This window comes from Patiria miniata, unplaced genomic scaffold (genome assembly GCF_015706575.1).
Source record: "Patiria miniata isolate m_02_andy unplaced genomic scaffold, ASM1570657v1 HiC_scaffold_1, whole genome shotgun sequence".
In the NCBI taxonomy this organism is placed as follows: Eukaryota; Metazoa; Echinodermata; class Asteroidea; order Valvatida; family Asterinidae; genus Patiria; species Patiria miniata.
Window position 1 is genome coordinate 26632401 of NW_024037047.1, and position 24737 is coordinate 26657137.

General features: G+C 42.2%; 1 protein-coding gene and 1 long non-coding RNA gene across 2 annotated transcripts; both read right to left on the reverse strand.

Annotated features, from left to right (window-relative positions):
- Window positions 1-7569: 7569 nt before the first annotated feature.
- LOC119721492 lies at window positions 7570-14147 on the reverse strand. The gene is made up of 3 exons (XR_005270197.1): window positions 14045-14147; window positions 13702-13872; window positions 7570-10447 (listed from the first exon to the last, which is right to left on the reverse strand). It is a non-coding gene; the product is annotated as an uncharacterized LOC119721492 (long non-coding RNA).
- A 311-nt stretch (window positions 14148-14458) lies between these two features.
- Window positions 14459-15013, reverse strand: LOC119732422 (phospholipase A and acyltransferase 3-like). Its single transcript, XM_038205931.1, has one exon. The coding sequence runs from the start codon at window positions 15011-15013 to the stop codon at window positions 14459-14461; it is 555 nt and encodes a 184-aa protein (XP_038061859.1).
- Window positions 15014-24737: the final 9724 nt, after the last annotated feature.

Here is a 24737-nt window from a genome sequence, read left to right on the forward strand (position 1 = left end):
GTATACATTTGAAAATCCTATGTTGAACTATTGATGAGTCTGGGCTATTTCGAAATCTCTTGGATGAACTGGGATACTCCTTGAGTGTTCTACTCGATCTAAGATTCATAGTGTGCCAACTTTTTGATTGAGGAAACCACTCATTAAATTTGCCTGATTTAAAAGCACCTAGAGCAAAGTTTGTACACATAGTGGTTCTTCTATCATAAAGGTGATCCAGAGATAGAGTAATACGGCAAACTCTTTTGGATCGACTAAATTAGATTGGTCTGTTTGAGTGTAATGCTTGAGTGCCAAACCGGTGTCACGGTCTCACCTCTCCGGCGTGCTAGCTTCTCCGGGTGGATTCGGCGGATAATTGAGCACGTTATAGTGCACGTTACATGAGCACGATTCATGCTCATGTGTCCACTGTGCTTACTTTTCCTAGGGCTGTTGAAGTCTACCAAGCCCATTAATAACACAGTGAAGGACACCTAAGAATGTGTTATGTAACACTTCCTGTGGGTCAAGTCATTCCATGGTCTTGCGAAAATGCTGATTGGTGTTCCCAGCGTCATGCATGTGTGTGTGTTCATGGAGGAATAATTAAGAACGAACTCCTTGGTCCGTGTTCCTTGCTCGTTCGTGGTCCATTTTGTCTTTATTATTGCAACCATGGCTTAAAATAAATGTGCATTTCAAGTCTTTTTTTGTTATTGGGAGTTAATAGTGCGTGCCACGAAAATTCTGGATTCGACTGATACCCTGTAACCATTCATACAAATAAGATCTTACGTGCACAAGTACAACCCCGAGGAACTCGGCACACTAATACAGTGACGAAAATGTACACTACTGCGCAATTTTGTGCATGCGTGTTGAAGCGAAATTTTCCTTTTGGAGAAGCTAGCACGCCGGAGAAGCGAGACCGTGACACCGGCGATGCGTTTGCTAGGACTGGTCTAACATAGGGTAACAAGTTCTTAGAGTAAAACCAGTTTCTTTCAGTTTCCTGAACATGAATAATTTTCTATTAGCTTTATTAATCATCTCAGCAATGTGTTTCTCATGTCCTTAAATTTGAGTCCGAGTATTTTTTTACCAATACGTGATAAAAGGTTTTTGCATAATATGATGATTGATGTGTGGGTCATTGGAGACAGCATATATGGCGGGGTTATTGAGGGGTCTGAGCAGGCATCCAGGGGGCACAGGAATGCAATCACATCATCATCATCATCATCATCATAAATCCATCTAATAGCCAATCTTGGTATAGATATGTGGGGCCTCTGGTCACTTAAGCACACTTAAAGGGAATATACATCATTTGCCTTTGCTGTAATTTTCAGAAACGAATGGAATTGCAGGGGTTGGAAATATATAGCAAATGTAGTTACACTGACTTTTTTGAGGTTTTGGGTTCGAAAATGCTATAAAAACTAAGAAAAACAATCATTTTCCTGTAGTCTGGTTCCCTGACTCAATATAAGAAGAAACGGAGCAGTTAACATACATTGGGGAATTGTAAGGTCAGGGAACCAGTCTAGCTGGCTTGTACCCGTTCATAGGTGTGTAATCGATTGCAAACAAGTGCGATGGTCAATTGGGGCCAGTATTTGAAAAAAGCCAGTTTTTTCCAACGCTGGTCGGCCGACCAGCGTTGGAAATTGATACAAAAATACCACTTTTCTTGAAAATGACAGTATACCAGGTGCCATGATTTTACAGGATGCTTTACACTGTCATTCACTAACAGTCCAGCAAGGTATTTCAAAATTATTTGGTAGTTTTATTTTTTGATGTTTGCAAATGTTGTATTTTCCCTTTAAGCGAGCACATGATGGACAGTACACAGAGGAACTTTCCTTGCAAATGTTTTCCACCACCACCCCTTACATCCGCCAGTTATAGTGCTCCAAGGTTTCAAGAGACTATATCCATTACAAGGATTAAAATGTTCGCAATTTTTAGGATACAGACAGCCTGCTCCTCATATTTATGGGGCAAACGAAACCATTCAATCCCTTGTTTTTCTAATTTGATACTTGCCGTAGCGCTCTCAAGTGTCACGAGGCATGACGTGGGAAGTTATTTTTTTGTAATTCAAGTATGATTTTCATTTGTTGTTATTACTGCCACATATCTCATGTTCATGTATTTCATTTATTGTCAAGCATATTGTGTATGTCGTGGCTTTGAGTCTCCGCTGTTGCCCACTACGGTTTGGTGTTGCCGTTATTAATATAACCATAACAATTGATAAGTCGACCTGTTTTCCCTATTACTGGCAATGTGGCTATAAAACACCGTGATTTGTGCGTCGCCAGAATTTTTTGGCAGAGGGGCAAAACATTTTTCTCCCCGAAATACCTGGATTTTTCCAGCATATTCACGATTTATCATTTTTCGAGGGTGGGCATTTTTCAAACAATATTACTTCGCGCCCCTTTTTCTGTCTTCTTCCCCCATCTTTTTTTTTTTTTTTTTTTGGGGGGGGGGGGGGGCTTTTCCGGGGGGGGGGCGCTCCCGTGCTCCCCCCTTGTGACGCCCATGGGTGATGGTCTTTCACGATCGGTGATCAACCTTGCATAGACTTTTGCTATCGGTGCAGAGTGTTTTTTTTATATTATCAAAGTAAGTGGGTGAAAATATCCCAGCCAACCCCCCCCCCCCCAAAAAAAAAAAAACCCACTTTCTTCAACTTAAATATGCTGTGATTTCTGGGCGACGGAGGCTGCCGGCGTCATGGGCAGACTAAGCTTTGTTTAGGTTATCGGTACATAGGTAACTGTTGCGGTTGTACTCCTTTTGGAAAATTTTAGTGTGTTTTTATTTATACATTATTCAATATTTTCCTTTGATAACTCCGATGTTTAAAAAGACTGTGCACACCGGTGAATAAGTTATTATTCATTAGTTAAAGAATAATGTAACCAATTGGGTTAAATAGCGAATGTCTGTTCTGTTTGTGCACTATACAATTGACAAGGCCACTTAAGACAAGCTCGAAAAGATCTCGGAAGTTGCGGCTCGATTGTAGACCGTTGTAGCCTATACATCATGTACATGATGTAAAGGTATATGTTCTTAAAATTGAAAAGGATTCCATTATTTTGCTGAACGTCAGTTGGTGCATGGAACGCGTTTGCATGTGGAACACCCAATTTGTGAGCCCCCATGTAAAAACGATTGACCTCGATCGTGCCCCAATTCCACGACTGCAAAAAAAAAATGGTATCTGGTAAGTGGAGACCTGAAGCACGTGTTGTTGCGAGGGCTAAAGGGACAAGGTGATTGATTGCCAAAGAAGACATGGCTGGCACAAACCATAAAGCTAGCTCTATTTCCCACAGTGGTCTTAGCAGATTGAGTACCATGCTGCATTACAAAAATGTACACATCGAATCATTGCTCTTTGAAAAAAACAATGATAATATTTTCTAATCTTAAAAATGATTAAATTCTAAATTTAATTCTTATCAAACACACACACCATGGTTCGAAAATTACATCGGTTACGCGGAAGTAAAATTTATCATATTTTCGCGAAAGGTATTAAAAAAACAGAAGAGCAAAATAAAGGCTCTGCGCATTTGCAATTAAATTTAAATTGCTCCAGAGCAAGGAACATAGATAAGTATAATACGTGCAAATGATTACGACGCAACACACAGATGCGACGGTCGCGAAAGTCCATCACCGTTTCGGTGATCACATTAAATGCCTCTTTGGCGTTCCTGTTTCGCCAAAAGCGGCATTTAATCGGTGATGGACTTTCGCGATCGGTGATGGTCTTTCGCGATCGGTGATCAAAGCTGCGATGACCAGTCGTTGAGTAAAAGTCCATCACCGATTGCGAAAGTCCATCACCGATCGTGAATATGCATCACCAGTAAAAGTCCATCACCGATTGCGAAAGTCCATCACCGATCGTTAATATGCATCACCAGTAAAAGTCCATCACCGATCGCGAAAGTCCATCACCGATCGTGAATATGCATCACCAGTAAAAGTCCATCACCGATCGCGAAAGTCCATCACCGATCGTGAATATGCATCACCAGTAAAAGTCCATCACCGATCGCGAAAGTCCATCACCGATCGTGAATATGCATCACCAGTAAAAGTCCATCACCGATCGCGAAAGTCCATCACCGATCGTGAATATGCATCACCAGTAAAAGTCCATCACCGATCGCGAAAGTCCATCACCGATCGTGAATATGCATCACCAGTAAAAGTCCATCACCGATCGCGAAAGTCCATCACCGATCGTGAATATGCATCACCAGTAAAAGTCCATCACCGATCGCGAAAGTCCATCACCGATCGTTAATATGCATCACCGATTGCAAAAGTGTATCACCGATTCGATGATCACATTAAATGCCTCTTTGGCGTTCCATAGAGGAAGTGGTGATTCCCATTTATCCTGGTTTCTGCTCCCTGCATTATCGCTTGTTAGGCCAAAAAAAAAAAGTCTCCGGTTTCTGGTATGCGCGCGCGTCGCCGTAGCCATGCGCATTGGCAAAATGAAAACGTTTTTTTTTTCAATGAAAGATGATGTCTCAAAACCGCCAAACTCACTGGTTTGACTGGAATCCTGCTGCTGCACAATTTTAACGTGCTTTTAGATGGGGTGATTATCGAGAATAAGCTGTATGTGGCCTCTCTGGACTCCCATATTTTTTTCACTAAGTTTAGTCGGGCATCATTTGCAGTCATCAGCCGACATTTCAAGCAAAAAAGTCAGGTAAAAAAAAAAAAAAAGCCGCGTCGCCGCACCACTTTTTGAACAAGCTCCATACCAGAAACCGGAGACTTTTTTTTTTGGCCTTATGGAACACGTGTTCATGTACTTGTTTCAGGCGGAAATCCGGCCGTGTTCCGCGTAATAAATCTTTCAATATCATTCTCACGTGGACGATTCTATTAAACTGGCAGGGGTGGAGCTGTAACTGCGAGCTCATAAACGTATAAACAAAATGTACCATTCCCCGTAATAATGATATTCATTCTGAGCAAGGGAGAAATTCGGTCGATTCCCTGGGTATTAAGGATTTTTTTTAAAGGGGGAGCGGGACCTTACTTGTAGCTAAAGTTCAACATTTGCTTTCTTTGGGATGAATGGATGAGATGTGAACTTGGAATACCCTCATTGAAATAATGAAAGGAAAAAGAACTCGGGGACGCGAACAGTGTGATATTTTATAGGATTGCCGATTACGAAAGCCCAAGTATATGTAGGGTGCAGTGGTTGAGCACTCAATATGGCAGCCGCCGTATGAAAACGCACATTTAAGGAGAGAATAATTAACGATCTACGAAAATGATATATGATATTTGGGAACAGCTATGAATATTGCGAAAGACAAGCCCTCTCTGTCTATAATTACTGCTTCTGCGCTGACCGAGTGTTCACGATTTAATGCACAACAAATTCACGCAAAATGTGTTGGGGGCCTAGTCCACCATCTTTGTTCTTGACGTTCCTCATGCCTCCCAATAATTAGTTGGGCGGTGAAAATCCGGTTCGCGGACACTGTTTGCGTGTTTGTTCTCGTCATTTGCCACCCCGTTCTCGTGTTTATTTAAAACGAGAACGGGGTTTCGAATACACCAGCGAGTGCACAGAAAAGAATCGTCCTATAGATCCTTAGTTCTGAAGAAAACAAATAAACACGACTGGTTGTTTGTTTGATAACTGATATAGTTTGCATGCATGCAAACTATCAGTAATCAAATAACCAGTTTTTGTTATTTGTTTTCTTCAGAACCCCAAAACCGATTTCAAACTGCGGCAATCGACAAAAGGCGTCCTGTTTTTTTTTGCTGGCACGATCGACATCGTGTGGAATTCCCCACCATGTGAAATTGGCATAGGCCCTATTGTGCGCAACATAATGTACACAGACTGCTACAACCAAACGTTAACAATGACATGACCTCAAGTTCATTTAGCGTATGCCATTCATATATTGTTGCGGAGGGGGGGGGGGGGGGCGGTGTCAGGCCCGTCAGATTTTTGCTTATGTCCAATTGTCTTGGACAGGCGGACATATATGTAGTGCGGCACATTGTTACTGATCCACTGATTGTAATATCTTTTTACTTGGTGTCAGAGCGCTAGAGCAGAAGTGGTGGTGGTGGTGGTGGGGGGGGGGGGGGGGGGCGTGAGTCCGACACCCCAAACCCTCCTCTGGTTCCGCGCCTGCTCTCCCTAACTCTCCTAACTCATTTTGTTCTGAAACACAACTGGTTACTTATATTTGACTAAATTTGCATTCGTAAAATTTCACCTACGGATTTTAAAGTTTCTGGCTATCAACAAAGGCGTGCTATTTTTACCTTGCTTGCACATACATCATGTGCAACGCGGATAGTGCGCGGCATGATGTAAACACAGACACAACCAAGTGCTAAAAATTAACGTAGGCTTACTTGACCTCAATTTCACTTACGCCATTCATGCGGCCATGACGTTTCTTTTACCATGCAGGTTTTTTTTTTAATCAGAGTTTCAGAAAGCCGCAGTACAAGGGTCGCTAAAAAGCATCGAGTTCCTATTCATCATGTTTGCTTTGTAGAAGTATGACTTGTTTACTGAAGTCTCCGTGTTAATTTACACTCATCACGTGACGGATGGTTATGGTTCTTTAAAAAGGAAAGACAGTAGATTACTGATCCTTTTTGAAGAAAGAATTTAATTAATTAAATGAGTTTTAATTTTAAGTCTGCGAAGAGGAATAATCCAGTATCCAATATGAATCATGAACTTTGAAAATAATTAGACGCGCATATTCGTCGTTACCTGTTTAGTGCATTTCTGCAACTTTTGTGAACTCAGGCAATCATAATATGCAAAGATTAGGGTTTTTTTGCACAAGTGTTATATGGGTCTGGAGTCATTAGTTAGCTCATCGTAAGCATTTGGTCATTGGTGGCTGTAGTGTACTAACAATAAAACAGAATAAATCACTACAAAATAGAATAAATCAATAATAAATAAATAAACATAAAATAAACAAACAACTTATTTCAGCCAAAACAATCCACATTCTGGATTTTTAAAACCACCAAAAACATGACACTTGTGTGTTTTAAATTACACGTGAATTACAAAATTGTGTGTATTGAATTACATGTGCAAAGTTAAAAAGAACACACTGGCTCATTTTAAAAAAAATCAGAAAAAAATCTTCAAAAACTCAAGTTCTTTCTGAAGAAAACACAATTATTCTGATTTTAAACACGCTCTTTGTTAAACTGCAAACAAAACTATAAACCACACTAAAAGCTACGACTTTAACAGAAAATATCTTGCACAAATATTGTGTACAACAAAGCCAATATTTACACACAATTCTTGAGCTAGATACAATTGATATTAGCCAGCAACATAACTTTTCGCCACATCGCATTTTCTCAGTGTAATTTTGTTTACTTGTTATAAACAGATAAAACAAATTAAGAAGGTATGTTGTATTTACATTTTGACTCTGCATGTCATTAAAGGATTTTTTTAATATTCATTTGCCAAAGACAAGGGTGTTTGCATGTCTTGATAGTTTTAACACTAGTCGACATGAATATTCATGTTCCAAAACTGTGGTGTCATTCCAGGCTGAACTTCACATGATGTCGGAATTTCCGATTCTTTTACTGGTAATTGGTATTGTTTTAAATGATTTACTGTAGCTTCAGTGACAGCAATTCTTTGAGCAATTTCTATACACAAAATTATGTTCTCAATAAGTATTTCTGAGCTGAAAAACCCTAAATTGAAAACTGTGTGCCTAAATTGACATCTCAGATTAACTTGGCCTTCTGCTGTAAAGAAAACAAATGATACAATTTTAGTATTAAAAAAATCACTTTAAATTTTAAAAAGTTCAACTTTGGCGATATATTTTATCCAATGGATAGACACATCATATACAAATATATGGATATACACATTATGTACAAATATATACACAGCACCGCAATCAAAAATGGATGCATGTCCGGAAAGTTTATTTTTAGCAAGAGGCTAAGTCCGAACTCCGCCCTCTTCTTGTCACACTGAAGCACTAGGCAACAGAATAAGACCCAAGAAGGTTTGGCAAGAATGGATTTGTTGCATTTGTGACACTTTAGCACTTCTCACTCTTGTTATAATGTATTGGTACTTTTTTTTTTAACGATTTGCCCTTATTTGCAAAATGAATCTGAATGCTCAATTGTCAAGACTGTGACCTTTCATCTCTGAATTGACGAGTTGCCTTTTTATCACTTCAATGTTATTGTGCGTTTTAATGTACTGCATTTACTAGTTCTTAATCTTGTGAAAGGCCCTAAATGAATCCTAACGACACCACTCTGCCTCTTGACCTCAAGTTCACTTACGCCATTCATACGGCAATGAAGTTTCTTTTACAATGCAGGTTTTTTTTAATCAGAGTTGCAGAAAGCCGCAGTACAAGGGTCGCTAAAGAGCATCGAGTTCCTGATTCATCATGTTTGCTTTGTAGGAGTATGACTTGTTTACTGCAGTCTCCGTGTTTACACTCATCACGTGACAGACGGTTATGGTTCTTTAAAAAGGAAAGACAGTAGATTACAGATCCTTTTTTGAAGAATAAATTCAATTACTTAAATGAGTTTTAATTTTAAGTCTGCGAAGAGGAATAATCCAGTATCCAGTATGAATCATGAACTTTGAAAACAATTAGACGCGCATATTCGTCGTTACCTGTTTAGTGCATTTCTGCAACTTGTTTGAACTCAGGCAATCATAATATGCAAAGATCAGGGTTTTTTTGCACAAGTGTAATATGGGTCTGGAGTCATTAGTTAGCTCATCGTAAGCATTTGGTCATTGGTGGCTGCAATGTACTAACAATAAAATAGAATAAATCAATACAAAATATAATAAATCAATAATAAATAAATAAACATAAAATAAACAAACAACTTATTTCAGCCAGAACAATCCACATTCTGGATTTGTAAAACCACCAAAAACATGACACTTGTGTGTTTTGAATTACATGTGAATTACAAAATTGTGTGTATTGAATTACATGTATAAAGGTAAAAAGAACACAGTGGTTTATTTTTAAAAAAAATCAGAAAAAATCTTCAAAAACTCAAGTTCTTTCTGAAGAAAACACAATTATTCTGATTTTAAACATGCTCTTTGTTAAACTGCAAACAAAACTATAAACCACACTTAAAGTTACAACTTTCACAGAAAATATCTTGCACAAATATTTTGTACAATAAAGCCAATATTTACACACAATTCTTGAGCTAGATACAATTGATATTAGCCAGCAACATAACTTTTCGCCACATCGCATTTTCCCAGTGTAATTTTGTTTACTTGTTATAAACAGATAAAATAAATTAAAAAGGTAATGTTGTATTTACATTTTGACTCTGCATGTCATTAAACGTTTTTTTGAATATTCATATTGCCAAAGAAAAGGGTGTTTGCATGTCTAGATAGTTTTAACACTAATCGACATGAATATTCATGTTCCACAACTGTGACGTCATTCCAGGCTGAACTTCATATGATGCCGGAATTTCCGATTCTTTTATTGGTAATTGGTTATTGTTTTAAATGGTTTACTGTAGCTTCAGTGACAGCAATTCATCGAGCAATTTCTATACACAAAATAATGTTCTCAATAAGTATTTTTGAACTGAAAAACCCTAAATTGAAAACTGTGTGCCTAAATTAACATCTCAGATTAACGTGACCTTCTGTTGTAAAGAAAACAAATATACAATGTTAGTATTAAAAAAAATCACTTTAAATTTTAAAAAGTTTAACTTTGACGATATATTTTGTCCAATGGATAGACACATCATATACAAATATATGGATATACACATTATATACAAATATATACAAAGCACCACAATCAAAAACGCATACATGTCCGGAAAGTTTATTTTTAGCAAGAGGCTAAGTCCGCTCTCTGCCCTCTTCTTGTCTCACTGAAGCACTAGGCAACAGAATAAGACCCAAGAAGGTTTGGCAAGAATGGATTTGTTGCAATTGTGACACTTTAGCACTTCTCACTCTAGTTATAATGTATTGGTACTTTTTGTTTTAACGTTTTGCCCCTATTTGCAAAATGAATCTGAATGCTCAATTGTCAAGATTGTGACCTTTCATCTCTGAATTGACGAGTTTCCTTTTATCACTTCAATGTAATTGTGCTTTTTAATCTACTGCATTTACTAGTTCTTAATCTTGTGAAAGGCCCTACATGAATCCTAACGACACCACTCTGCCCCTCAATGTTAGCCCACTGGCAAATAAATAGTGTCCGGTGTTCGCTTATAGTTCGGTGGGTCGTTCCCCGTGGCACTCTGCTTACCAGCTCAACTGCAGTATTCCACGAGAAGTAGTTGAAATGACAAGGTTATCTGTGTTGAGTGATGCACCACATATCCATGACGGCAGCTGTAAAACAAAATCAAAACGCATTGCTAGAACATTGCTCGAACGTTTCACATCTTACTGGTGATCTTTGCATGCTTTTCTAGATTTTCGAATCTAGACCCACATAGCACGGATTATGTTGATCCCCAAATGTCCGTCTTTTGCCGTGCGACGTGTTGCCGGTCCTGCAGAGGGCGCGCATGTTTTCATCTTTCTGTCTATCTCACTGGCTCACTGAATCACTGTGACTTGTAAATACCTAAGACAGTTTATCATTTGTATTGGCCGAGAGCCCGTCACGTGGCCAGTCTTAAACACTTTTCTACTGCCACATGAAATTTGGACCCCTACGACGTTTTGTCCCTTTTACTGTTTTATTGGTTTAACGCTCACACTCTTCGCTAATTTAGGCATAGTTATGCGCAATACAACCAATGAGCCCGTGTTTTGAATCCTACTTTCACACTATCCCGCCGCAATCTCCCCACATCGCCCAAGACGCGCCACGCACCCGCCAATTTTCATAATTATGAGGAACTTTGCTTACGACTACTCGCGAATGGGACATACCCACAACATACCTAGAGCGGTGTATCGAAAAACATGAAGTTAACAGTTGAATAAAAGCGTTGGCAATTTAAAAGTTTTGACTTGTTTTGACTTTTGGAATGAAAATTTGGGTTTTTTTTCCACTGAAAAGTATTTTATGAAGGGCTTCCGGCTTGTGTCATTATTGGCATCCAAATATATATATATAAATAATGCAGTGGCAAGTAAATGTATTTACATGTAATGCAAACTGCCCAACATTTATTTACATATAATTGTCCAGAAAACTGAATTATATAATAAATAATGAATTATATATCAATCACTTTGTTAAATTTACACATGGCGCCTCATAGGCACGACGGCTTTACACACGCGCACGACGGATTTTCTCACAAACACGACGGTTTTACTCACAGGCACGACGGTTTTACTCACAGGCACGACGGTTTTACTCACAAACACGACGGCTTTACTCACAGGCACGACGGTTTTACTCAAAGGCACGACGGTTTTACTGACAGGCACGACGGCTTTACTCACAGGCACGACGGCTTTACTCACACGCTCGACGGTTTTACTCACAAACACGACGGTTTTACTAAAAGGCACGACGGTTTTACTCAAAGGCACGACGGTTTTACTGACAGGCACGACGGCTTTACTCACAGGCACGACGGCTTTACTCACACGCTCGACGGTTTTACTCACAAACACGACGGTTTTACTCACAGGCACGACGCCTTTACTCACAGGCACGACGGTTTTACTCACAAACACGACGGACCTCCCCACACGCACGACGGACTGCTCACAGGCACGACGGATTTACTCACAGGCACGACGTTCTGCTCACAAACACGACGGACCTCTCCACAAACACGACGGACCTGCTCACGGGCACGACGGTTTTACTCACACGCACGACGGTTTTACTCACAAACACGACGGTTTTACTCACAGGTACAACGGTTTTACTAAAAGGCACGACGGTTTTACTGACAGGCACGACGGCTTTACTCACAGGCACGACGGCTTTACTCACACGCTCGACGGTTTTACTCACAAACACGACGGTTTTACTCACAGGCACGACGCCTTTACTCACAGGCACGACGGCTTTACTCACAAACACGACGGACCTCCCCACACGCACGACGGACTGCTCACAGGCACGACGGATTTACTCACAGGCACGACGTTCTGCTCACAAACACGACGGACCTCTCCACAAACACGACGGACCTGCTCACTGGCACGACGGTTTTACTCACAAACACGACGGTTTTACTCACAGGCACAACGGTTTTACTCAAAGGCACGACGGTTTTACTGACAGGCACGACGGCTTTACTCACAGGCACGACGGCTTTACTCACACGCTCGACGGTTTTACTCACAAACACGACGGTTTTACTCACAGGCACGACGCCTTTACTCACAGGCACGACGGTTTTACCCACAAACACAACGGACCTCCCCACACGCACGACGGACTGCTCACAGGCACGACGGATTTACTCACAGGCACGACGTTCTGCTCACAAACACGACGGACCTCTCCACAAACACGACGGACCTGCTCACGGGCACGACGGTTTTACTCACACGCACGACGCTCTGCTCACAAACACGACGGACCTGCTCACAGGCACGACGGTTTTACTCACACGCACGACGGTCTGCTCACAAACACGAAACGGACCTGCTCACAGGCACGACGGTTTTACTCACACGCACGACGCTCTGCTCACAAACACGAAACGGACCTGCTCACAGGCACGACGGTTTTACTCACACGCACGACGGTCTGCTCACAAACACGACGGACCTGCTCACAGCTACGACGGTTTTACTCACACGCACGACGCTCTGCTCACAAACACGAAACGGACCTGCTCACAGGCACGACGGTTTTACTCACACGCACGACGGTCTGCTCACAAACACGACGGACCTGCTCACAGGTACGACGGTTTTACTCACACGCACGACGCTCTGCTCACAAACACGAAACGGACCTGCTCACAGGCACGACGGTTTTACTCACACGCACGACGGTCTGCTCACAAACACGACGGACCTGCTCACAGGCACGACGGTTTTACTCACACGCACGACGCTCTGCTCACAAACACGAAACGGACCTGCTCACAGGCACGACGGTTTTACTCACACGCACGACGCTCTGCTCACAAACACGACGGACCTGCTCACAGGCACGACGGTTTTACTCACACGCACGACGGTCTGCTCACAAACACGAAACGGACCTGCTCACAGGCACGACGGTTTTACTCACACGCACGACGCTCTGCTCACAAACACGAAACGGACCTGCTCACAGGCACGACGGTTTTACTCACACGCACGACGGTCTGCTCACAAACACGACGGACCTGCTCACAGGTACGACGGTTTTACTCACACGCACGACGCTCTGCTCACAAACACGAAACGGACCTGCTCACAGGCACGACGGTTTTACTCACACGCACGACGGTCTGCTCACAAACACGACGGACCTGCTCACAGGCACGACGGTTTTACTCACACGCACGACGCTCTGCTCACAAACACGAAACGGACCTGCTCACAGGCACGACGGAGCTCCCCCAAGGCACGACGATAACAGATAGGTGTCCTTTATAGTACATCATAGTACAGCAGCAATAGTGTGCTTTTTTATGTATTATTGTTTTGGTTATCATCCTTACGGCACCAACCTTCAATTCATGTCAAACCACCGGCAAATAAATCTGAGTGCTGCTGTTCGCTGATTCGTCGCTCCATCCCCTGTGAGGTTCTTTGGCAACTGCTGGTGATCCACGAAAAGCTGTTGAAATGACAGGATTATCTTCGTTCATTTCTGCGACGAGAAATTGCGTAGGTGACAACTGTAGAATTAAAAGAAAATGAGTAGAGATTGCTGAAAATAGCTAAAACGATTCACATTTCATTGTGCATCTCCATGGTCTTTCACTTTTAGCGTTTTGAATGCAGGGGGTCTAACCCCACTCCACCCCCCCCCAAGTATTAAAATAGAAAAGAAAAGAAAAGATGTGTTACCCTTTTCTAACGTCGCGCGAATGTGCTCATTGTGATGTTGTACCGCCATGAATAGTGCCACTTATTGTCCGATAGTGTCCACTTCGAGCATGCAGCGCCCCCATACGAAGATGATGTCCTCCCCGTCTTCTTTCCAGAGGGCCAATTAAAAACCCTGTGTACCAGTCAGCAGAGATGCCGAGTGCCCCTTTTCACCCAATTACCACGCTCCAATTAAAACGACCTCGCTAGACGACTGCAGTAATACTATTGCTCAGCTAACGTGGCATTCCTGCTTCGACGGTTCAGTTATTCTTTTTGTTCTCCAATTTGTTGTTATTATAGTTTAACAGCTATCGTTACAGCGTCGATCAAGAGACACATTTCCTCTTCCCTTTTATGCTCCCTAGTCACAGTAAATGCGTACTATTTATACTAACCTAGGCCTATTACTGCACCGATAGCACCAATGGCAAGCGTTAATAAGTACCCAGCCGTCTGCAATGCTGTGATCTGATCACTGTGGGGATCATTGTATCGACAGATGTTCACGAAGTGCTCGCAGTTACTGTGGACAAGGTTGTAGTCGATCGGCGTTTGGTCTCGGTGCATTGTCTTTGCTATTTCAATGATGTCGCCGGGATCCAAAGGCTTTTCTTTATAGTCTCTTGAGTTGTTGATCCTCACCCTGCCAGAACCACCGAGAATCTTTCCAATCGTATCAGCGAGTATCTCGGGCTTTTTACTGGCAGCATGCGGAATTCCTATTGCCTTCTTTTTGACGAATTCCGACCCTCCTTCGAATATACCGAAGTGGATGACAGCGTGTCGCATATCTTGGTACGGACCGACGAAAATACCCCAGTGTGCGCACACACCGCCGCGGTCGAACTCCACCCTATCACCGAGAGATACCTCGTCCTCCAAGTCTTTAATATCCGCAGAGGTATACCATTTACCCTCAATCCCATAGTTGTTGTTGCTTGCCATGTCTCCTGCCTGCTAAATGGTGGTTCGGTGTTTCCAAGACAAGGAAATCTAACGCATTGAGCTGATCAAATGAAACTTCCAAAAGGTCTAAAGTTGAGTTCAACGTTGCTCTTTAAATACTCGAGAAAGTGGGAAATCCCACTAGACTGGCTCCCGTCTCTGCATTGTCGCTCGTTGTGGAGTACCTGTGTGTGGCGGGAACCCCTCCATGTTCCGTAACGGATTTTACAATCATCACATCATTCACATGCAATATAAACTTGAGTAGTGGGTTTTTCAAGGGGTGCTCTTTGTTAGGGGATTACCTTGCAGCTGAGTTCACGTATTGGCTTTCAAGGGGATGGGTGGATGAGATGTGATTCTATAAATTGGGGATTTGGAACACGCTCATTGAAATAATGAAACTGAACGAAACGGAACTCGTGTTCATTTCCAAGTGCGACGGAAAAGAATTGTCCTAACTCTCCTTAGTTCTGAAGAAAAGAAAACAAACACGATTGGTTATTTGATTATTGTTAATTCGCGTGCACAAAGTCTCCCCCACACTGACTGATTCGAAACTTTTCTGGCTATCGACAAAGCGTGTGCTATTTTTTCTTTCTTGCACAAGCATCAAAATGGAATTCCTCACCATTTGCAATCGGCAGAGGCTCTATTGTGCGCACCATACGCACACGGACACAATGAAAATGCTAAAAATAAATGTACTCGACCTCAAGTTCATTTATACGCCATTCGTGATTCATGCGACAAAAACATTTTTGTGAGCTGGTGTACAAGGGTCTCTAAAAGGCATCGAGTTCCTATTCAACACGTTTGCTTTAAGGAAGTATGACTTGTTTACTGCAGTCTCCGCGTTTGCACTTATCACATGACGGACTCGTATGTGTTTGGGGTTTATTTTTTTGCTAGAAAGGAACGACTGTAGATTGTTGAGTCCCTTTAAGTAAAAAAAATATTACGTTGATATTGGAATGAAAACATTTTTGTGAGCTGTTGTACAGGTGTCGCTAAAAGGCATCGAGTTCTAATTCAACACGTTTGCTTTTTAAGGAAGTATGACTTGTTTACTGCAGTCTCCGCGTTTGCACTTATCACATGACGGACTCATATGTGTTTTGGGTTTATTTTTTTGTTAGAAAGGAACGACTGTAGAATGTTGAGTCCCTTTAAGTACAAAAAAAAATATTACGTTGATATTTAAATTCAGACCTGCTTCGGGGAAGAATCCGGCAAAGTCATTGGAACTTGATAAGTGTTGTTACTATTGCACCGAGTACTTCCAATGAATGTAACAAGACTGTACGGATATCATTGCAGCTGAACCATAAACTATAAAAAAAAATATTACACGTACATTCGTCGCATTTTTGCAACTTTTGAAAACTCAGGCAATCATAATTTGAAAAATTAGGGTTTTTGCACTCCAAATTTAATATGGATCTGAAGTCATGAATTAACTTTTCGCAAGCGTTTGCTCACTGTAGCTCTCGTGTATTATGGGAAGAGAAAAAATAAAGGTTTGCATATTAAACATTTTCGTGGTAAATCTTGCCTACGTTTACAATGCAATTTCTCTTGCGTTTAACTACTAGGTGCCTACCTGAAATTGTGGGCCAAAGGTCATTATTTACAAAATTTATCCAAATTATATAATTCAGCAGTAAGTATATTGTATACGGCTTTAAGACCAACTATTTCAATCAACAAACAGTTTTGGAGCCAAATTTCCGCCTGGCACGTCGACTAGTGATATTTTGCTCAGGCTAGAGGGCCCGCCTATGGGCTCCTTGCGCAAACAAAAGTGAGCGCCCTTTTACCTAGCAACGATGTCCCATGGATGGGGCACATGCATTTCGCTGGTTGACGAACGTGCACCATTCATCGTTTGTGATGCATGTACACCAGGGGATTTGTACTATGTACACGCAGTGGCCGCGCTTTGCGGCAAAATATTGCAGTCAGGCAAGATGGCTTCGTTTGGTCACCCCAACTTTGCTTTCTTTGCCGGTGAGGGGGTACTTGTGAAGGAAGCGGATATTGCCTATTGATCTTTGCACCTACGTCATTGACTTACTACCTGACTCACTATTACACTCCTGGATTGGAATTCAAATTAAAAGATGCTACTTTATGGGTCAAAATGACCTACCAAAACAAATGCCATTTTAGACCCCAAAGGGATCATTTGTGACCCGGAAAAGGACTGAGCACATTTTGGATTCAGATTCCAGGTCAATGTGACCCAGGAGTTTTTAGAGTGTAGACTGATAAAGCAAGTTGTTGCGGTACCATGTGGCAAAATCTCTTTTGTGAAAAGAACCGGAGGGTACTCGTTTCGGACAGTATACTCTGCCTGTCGTCAGGAGACTGACGACGGAGACTGACGAAACATTGAGTGCCCTCCGGTTCTTTTCAGAACCACACATACTCACAAAAGAGATTTTGCCACATGGTGCTACCGCAACAACTTACCTTATTATTACCCTTCACCAAGCATGCAAACCTTTAAATCTCATATGAGTGTAGACTGGTTATAGCTATACACTATAAAAGCAACTGTCAAAATACTGACTGGTTTTTCTAGTTATTGAAAACTGACTGCGAATTTAGTGTCAGTCCTTTTCTGGGTCAAATATGATCCCTTTCTGTGTCAAAACGACCTAGAAAATGCCATTTTTGAACTTGAAAAGGAGTGAGCAAAAGTGGATTCAGATTCCGGGTTAATCTGACCCAAGAGTTGTTAGAGTGTGGACTGGTTATAGGCCAACGTAGAAAGCCGGGCCGGCTATCCTATACGATTATTACTCCGTGACGTCAATGAATGAAATAGTAACTTATCCCTTGTGTAGAACAGATGCATGAAGGACTTCCAGCCTAAAGCCGCTGCGGATCTATAGTGGGAATGATGGGGGTTTGTTTATGAGGTCCAACCCTGCCCCCTTTTTATGTATTAAACACTAGTTGAAGACATGCCTGCTACCCCCTTAACCTCAATAGTACAAATTACTAATATCCAGTGGTTGCTCTGCGGGGGATGTAGGGGATCTAACCCCCCCCCCCCCCCCCCAATGCCCCACCCCGGCTACAAAAAAAAAACATTCTTGCAGAAAAATAATTCAGAAGTGTGCGCTCTGAGCTGGGCTTTTCTAGGCCTTTTTGTCTTGTTTTCAATTAATGTACCATTGCACGTGTGTCAATTAGCTAACTTTTGGTACTTAACTATGACTACTCCGATTGCAAGGATATACTTCAGCACTGCCATTCCCGCTGCAGTAATCTGCGCACTGGTGGGATAATCGTACCGACAAAGATTCATGTGGTGCTCGCAGTTGCTGCCAAGAAGGTTGTAATCAATCGGGGGTTTGTCTCGGTGCTTTTTCAATTCTTTTCACTGATGGCGTGGGGACTGAGATGTTGTCTGCCATGGTCTCTTGAGTTGTTGATCCCCACCCTTCCAGAACTGCCGAGAATCTCACCAATCGTGTCGGCTAGTACCTCAAGCTTTTGGCTGGCAGAGAACACACTACCTGAGGTCTTCATTTTGGAGAATGCCGCCTCTCCTTCGAATTGACCGAAGTGGATGACAGCGTCTTCCATCATTTCTTGTTCACCGACGTATATACCCTAGTGTGCGTACTTGCCGCGCTCGAACTCCAGCCTATCGCCGAGAGATACTTCGTCCTCCAAGTATTTGGTATCAGTAGAGGTACCTTCTGTATTGCTATTCTAGCCACTTACAATCCCATAATTGTTATTGTTTGCCATGTCTCCTGCCTGTCGAATGGTGATTCAGTGTTTCCGAGACGAGGAAATCTAACGCGTCTGTGAGCTGAAACTTCCGAAAGGCCCTAGGTTGAGTTCAACGTTGCTCTTCAAATACTCGAGAAAGTGGGAAATCCCATTATACGGGCTCCCGTTCTCCGCATTGTCGCTTGTTATGGAGTATTTGTGTGTTCATGTTCCGCTTAACGGATCTTACAATCATCCCATGAATATATACAGTCATGTATATATCATTCTAAACCCCTGGGGAAATTTGGTCGGGTCCCTGAGTAGAATATATCTAGGATTCTTAAAGGGGGCCTTGCAGCTGAAGTTCATGATGTTGCTTTGCTTTCCTCGAGGGGTCTATTTCAGTAAGTCCACAGAAAAGATTCGGCCCTCCCCCCAAAAAACCCTATAGATTTGAAGAAAACCAAATTAACAAGACTGGTTATTTTTTGTTACTGTTACTATGCATACACATCAGAAAGTCTCAGCCATACTGATTTCAAACTGTTCTGGCTAGTATGAACAAAAGGCGTTCAATTGTTAAGCTCTGGCAACTTGAGCTTCTACAAGTCACTTTAGTAAATGTGGTAAATGTAAAAGTCACGTGGGATATAATGCACTAGAAACTTAGGGGCTTCTACACACATGTGTCTATACATCACCCCTGCCTCTGGCCCTGTGTCAGGTCTACGAGTCTCCATGGCTTGTAGGAGGAGAGGCCCAAAAAAGATCTGCTTCCGATTACATGGCATTCGAAAAGGGATCTACACGATGTTTCCCAATCCCGATGTTCCCCGAAATCCTTATGATTAGGGTTAGGGTTAGAGTTTGGGCGAGGGTTAGGGTTATATATGGGCTATATGTGATTTTGGGGAACATCAGTATTGGGGAACATCGGTATTGGGGAACATAGGTATGCTCGAAAATAGAGTAGGGAGGTAGGGATTTTTATTTTTTGGCAGTTGTTTTTGTGACCGATCATATGGAGGCGTCTGCGTGTAGTCAAGGGTAAAGGGTAGTAATTGATGATTTTTGGTGTTTCTGTTTCCTCATTTTTTCCCATAAAACAATTGAGTAGGGGCTGTCAATTCACAATCACGACCAAGCGAGTAACTGAATCATTTCATACAAGACTTTCATGCAAGACGGCCAGAGCTTTTTGTGCACTCGCACTTGTTTTTTTTTTTTTTTTTGCTTGCACAATATCGTGTGGAATTTCCAATCGGTATAGACCCTGTCGTGTGCAGCATAATGTAGACAGGCACAATACAACCAAATGCTAAAAATAAACGTCTGTGACCCCACGTTCATTCACGCCCTGAACTTGCTTTTGTGATACTCTTTTGTGTTAAATCCGAGTGTCAGACAGAGCCCCGGTGTACAAGGGTCTCTGAAAGGTGGCTAGTTCCTTAAAAACAGGTTTGTTTTATGGAAGTGTACCTTGTTTGCTGCAGTTTTGCTAAAATCATTTGTACTCGTATGATGGACTATTATGGTTCTTTGAAAATGATAGACAGCAGAGTGCTGATTCTTTAAAAAAATATATATTTATCAAAATTTAATATATAAACAATTAATTAAGTTTTTAGATCTCCGAGGAAAAACAATCAGTATCAAACTCTTTTGATCTTGATAATTATGCCAATTGTACCCAGCGAATGTTCGAATATTACCGCTGAACTTTGAATTGTGAAAATAAGGGGACGCAAAAACTCGTTGAGTTTTTCTTTAAACTTAGCCCGACTCTCGGTCAGCAGGGTACACATTTCCTGATTTCTTTCTTTTTTTGCTGTCGCTTAACCGCAAAATGGTCTCAGGTCCCTACTCCATGTGTTTGTAAACTGTACATTTGCAACTATTATTCGTATATGGAACATGACCCCCAAACTAAGAACTAGTGCAGGCTGGGCCCAGACTAGATTAGACGTACGTTACATCAAGCCGCCGCCTGCTAGGGTATATCAATCTTAATCTGTGGTAGTCGGAAGTAATAAAACAAAGAGGAAACCACGCTGTTTTTGTGTGCTTTAATTAATCTTTACTACTTAAATAATTAATTCATGAGTTAATTAGTTACATTATTTCTGATGATCTAAACTAAACCCCACATTGTTTTTGAAATTACTAACAATTCAGCTGATGCCTAATACTTATACAACTTATCCACAGTGTAAGTTAATTAAATAATTACAGAGGATACACATTGTACTAAATAGACTCATTAAATAGACAAGTCATTTTAACCATCCGAGGGTTTTGAAGATTTTAATTTTGTTTACTTTTTTTAAATTGAAGCAATTATTTTAGAGATTTCGTTTCGCACAATTTTACGATGGGTAGGACGTTATTAGCTCATCGCGTGCATTTGCTCATTGGTGGCTGTCGTGTACTAGCAATACACTAGTATAAATGAAAATAACAAGCAATCAATACTAAATAAATGAACAAAATAAACAACTGATTTTAATTCCAAACTTCCTGGGTGTTTTTTTCTGTATAATTCTACAGCATAGTTCGGCATATAAGATGAAATTTTCAACCTCATTGAAATACAATGTAATATAACTGAACATTTAGGTACAAAGGACACAAAGCACGTTTTAATAATTCCATGGGAAAATCCCTCAAAACCCGCAGAGTTTCGATAAAAAAATAACATGATTGCTAAGGTGATTTTAAGCAAGCACAAGTATTAACCATACAGTCAGGTCGGAAGATAAGGTTCCCATGCACCCCTTGGATATATTTTTCTAACCTCCTTTTTTGGTAAATCCTTAACGTATCTAGAAAATGAGTTTTGATGTTCCCAAGATCAAATATTGTCCCATGGGGTTCATTTGGCAGCCATCTTGGCGGCCACCTTGGATTTCGACGAAAATTGGACATTGACATAACTTTTGAACCAAGGATCATGGGACGACAAATTTTTCGGGGTAATTTGGGTGTGAGAAATCGAGAGAAAGCGTTATTATTATAATGTGGCGGCCATCTTGGCGGCCATCTTGGATTTCGACAAAAATCGATTATTTGACATAACATTTGACCTAGCCATAAAAGTAAGACAAATGAACACATTTTGGGGGGTAATTTGGGGGTGTTGAATCAATCAAAAGCATTTTTTGCGGCCATCTTGGCGGCCATCTTGAGTTTCGTCAAAAATAAGTTATTTGACATAACTTTTGAACTAGGCATCATGCCGGTAGGAAGACAAGTGAACATGTTTTTCGGGGTAATTTCGGCACGCGGCGAATCGATCATTTAATGATTGAAACAAGTTAAATACCTTAAAACTTTAAATACCTAATTTGCATTCAGAATCTTGCAAAATACCAATCGTCATGTATTCCAAACTCTATTCCAGGAGTTAAAGGGTGAGGGTATGCTGGAGTGGAATGGAGGATTGAGCTGCTCATGTCCCACTGAAATATCCCATTGTACAGCACAGTGTCTCACCGTTAGCCTCTCTTACCCAAATTCTACTGTCTGGTTGCCCGTGCAAACCCTATTTCTGCTGAATGACAGAGGTTGTCAGCGAGTTTCCGATAGAACAATATTGCTCTGGGTAGGTGGAGCTCGTTAGAATTGGTTGTCTGTTCACCATAGGAGAACGACAACTCTGATCACAAACCCTAAAAAGTTAAATGGTAAGGAGACAAACCTGTGTTCACAGGAACACATGCTCGTCCCTTATAGGGTTTTCGATCAAACCCTATACGTAGGTAGAACTCGTAAGCCAGGGTAGGCATTCTGCCTCGGATAAGGAAAACTCTGATCACAAACCCGGGTTGGCCGAACTCGTTAGTCTTGGTTGACAGTCTACCTCGGTTTTCAGTTGCTGCCTTGCGGATAGCCATAGGAATAGTAAAGGCTAAAGGAGTAAACCCCTACCGAAAAAAAATCAGGAGTGGAGCCGCTATTAAGGCGGTTGGTGGTGATACAAACCATTCCCTTGTAGCCAGCAAAGCGAAACTTGTACCAAAAAGTGCCCCGTCACAAAAAGACTCGGAGTCACCGCGAATCTCAACCTTCTGCATCAACAACCCAGAGAGGACAGCAGTTTGTTGACAGTCTTGAATAGGCTCTGGCAGAACCTACAGGGGGTGATGACACTGTGAATCCAAGTGGCCCCACCTGCGTGATGATCTACAGCCTCAACACATTTTCCTACGGGAATAGAGAACGTAGAAACGCTGACTGTTACGAGCCCAACTAGGAAGAAAGAGACGCAGTGACAAAAGCCTAGAGAAAAGCTCTCCTTGCGCACAATATCCTATCCTATATCCCAGTCCTAGCACACAATATCCTATTCTATGGGCTGCAAGAGACCAGGATGCAAGAGGGCTGTATTAAGGCATCAAAAGACAATAGGACCGAGTATCTCGAAAACGGCACTGCTGAAGTCCAAGACAGGAGAACTTATCACCGATCAAGGGAAACAGCTGGAACGTTGGGTAGAACACTACCTTGAGTTGAACGCTACACATTCAACGTGGTGACAGATGCCGCCCTGGAAGCCATCCCAGACCTGCCATCCATGGAGGAGCTAGGCGCATTGCCATCACAATTCTTTGGAAGAACTCAGAAAAGCCTCGGACCGCATTGCCTGTGGGAAGGCTCCTGGAACTGACGGTATCCCACCTGAAATCCTAAAGAGCGGGGAACCAGCGCTGCTGCGATGCCTTCATGAACTCCTCTGCCTCTACTGGGAAAAGGGCCATGTTCCGACATATGCGTGATTCAAACATCGTCACTTTGTACAAAAACAAAGGCAACAGGTGCGATACCGGTATCGCAGAATCTCTCTCCTCAGCTTATTAGGTAAGGTCTTCACACACGCTGTCCTTACCCATCTACAGAGCCTCGCGCAACGTGTATACCTCTGAGTCACAGTGTGGCTCCAGAGCAGGCAGATCCACAGTGAATATCATCTTCTCACGCCACCAGCTGCAGGCGAACTGACAGGAGTAGAAAAGGCCACTCTATACTGACTTCATAGACCTGACACAATTTTTCGACCTAGTCAGCAAAAGTGCATGGGCTGTAGGTCTTTAAACTGCTGCATAAGATCGGATGCCCCCCTTAGGCTGCTGGGCATGATAACATCCTTCCACAAGGGCATGCACAGCACAGTGTACTTCAAGAGTGCAACATCATATGCCTTCCCCGTGTGTAGTGGAGTAAAACAGGGCTGCGTATTGGCTCCCACTCTCTTCGGTATGTTCTTCTCAATGGTCCTACATTACGATTTTGGAGACTGCACTGAGGGTGTCTATGCCTGCATACTCAAGCTGATGGCAAACGTTATAACACTGCACGCTTTCATTCCAAAACCTTGCGAGGTCCTCATCCGCGAGCTGCTGTTTGCTGATGATGCAGCGTTGGCGTTCCACAATGAAGGCCAGCTCCAGCGGCTCATCGATTGCCTGTATCACGTCTGTAATCAGTTTGGGTCGACCATCAGCCTTAAAAATGTCATGGCCTAGAATACATACATTGTAGACCGCCCTCCTTTCATCACTACAATTGGACACGTTGTTGAGGTGGTGGATACCTTCACCTACCTTGGATAACTTGCTGAAGATACAAGACTTGCAGGGTGACCCTTTCTCCGCTATAAGGGCATCTGCAAGAGGGACCTGAAGTCATCTGGAATAGGCCCCTAAAAGCTGGGAACGCACTTCAGACGACAGAGAACGTAGGAAGGTGTGAGTAGGGCTGAAAATGCTAGAAATGACTTCCGAACTGACAATGGAGCCAGACAACGAAAGGAGCAGGCAGGTTCATCTCAGGCGCCCTCTTCCTTGTCCTGCACTCTCTGTGATAGAAACTGCCACTCAAGAGTGGGTTTTTACAGTCACACTAGAAAGTGCGACATACATTGACCGATCTACTGACGTGATAGCTCAAACTTGGTGTGTTACACCATCGTCAGCCATGACGTAGTGACGCC

Coding starts and splice junctions, on each gene's coding strand:
- LOC119732422 (XM_038205931.1), bottom strand. CDS start 15,013: ATGGCAAGCAACAACAACTATGGGATTGAGGGTAAATGGTATACCTCT.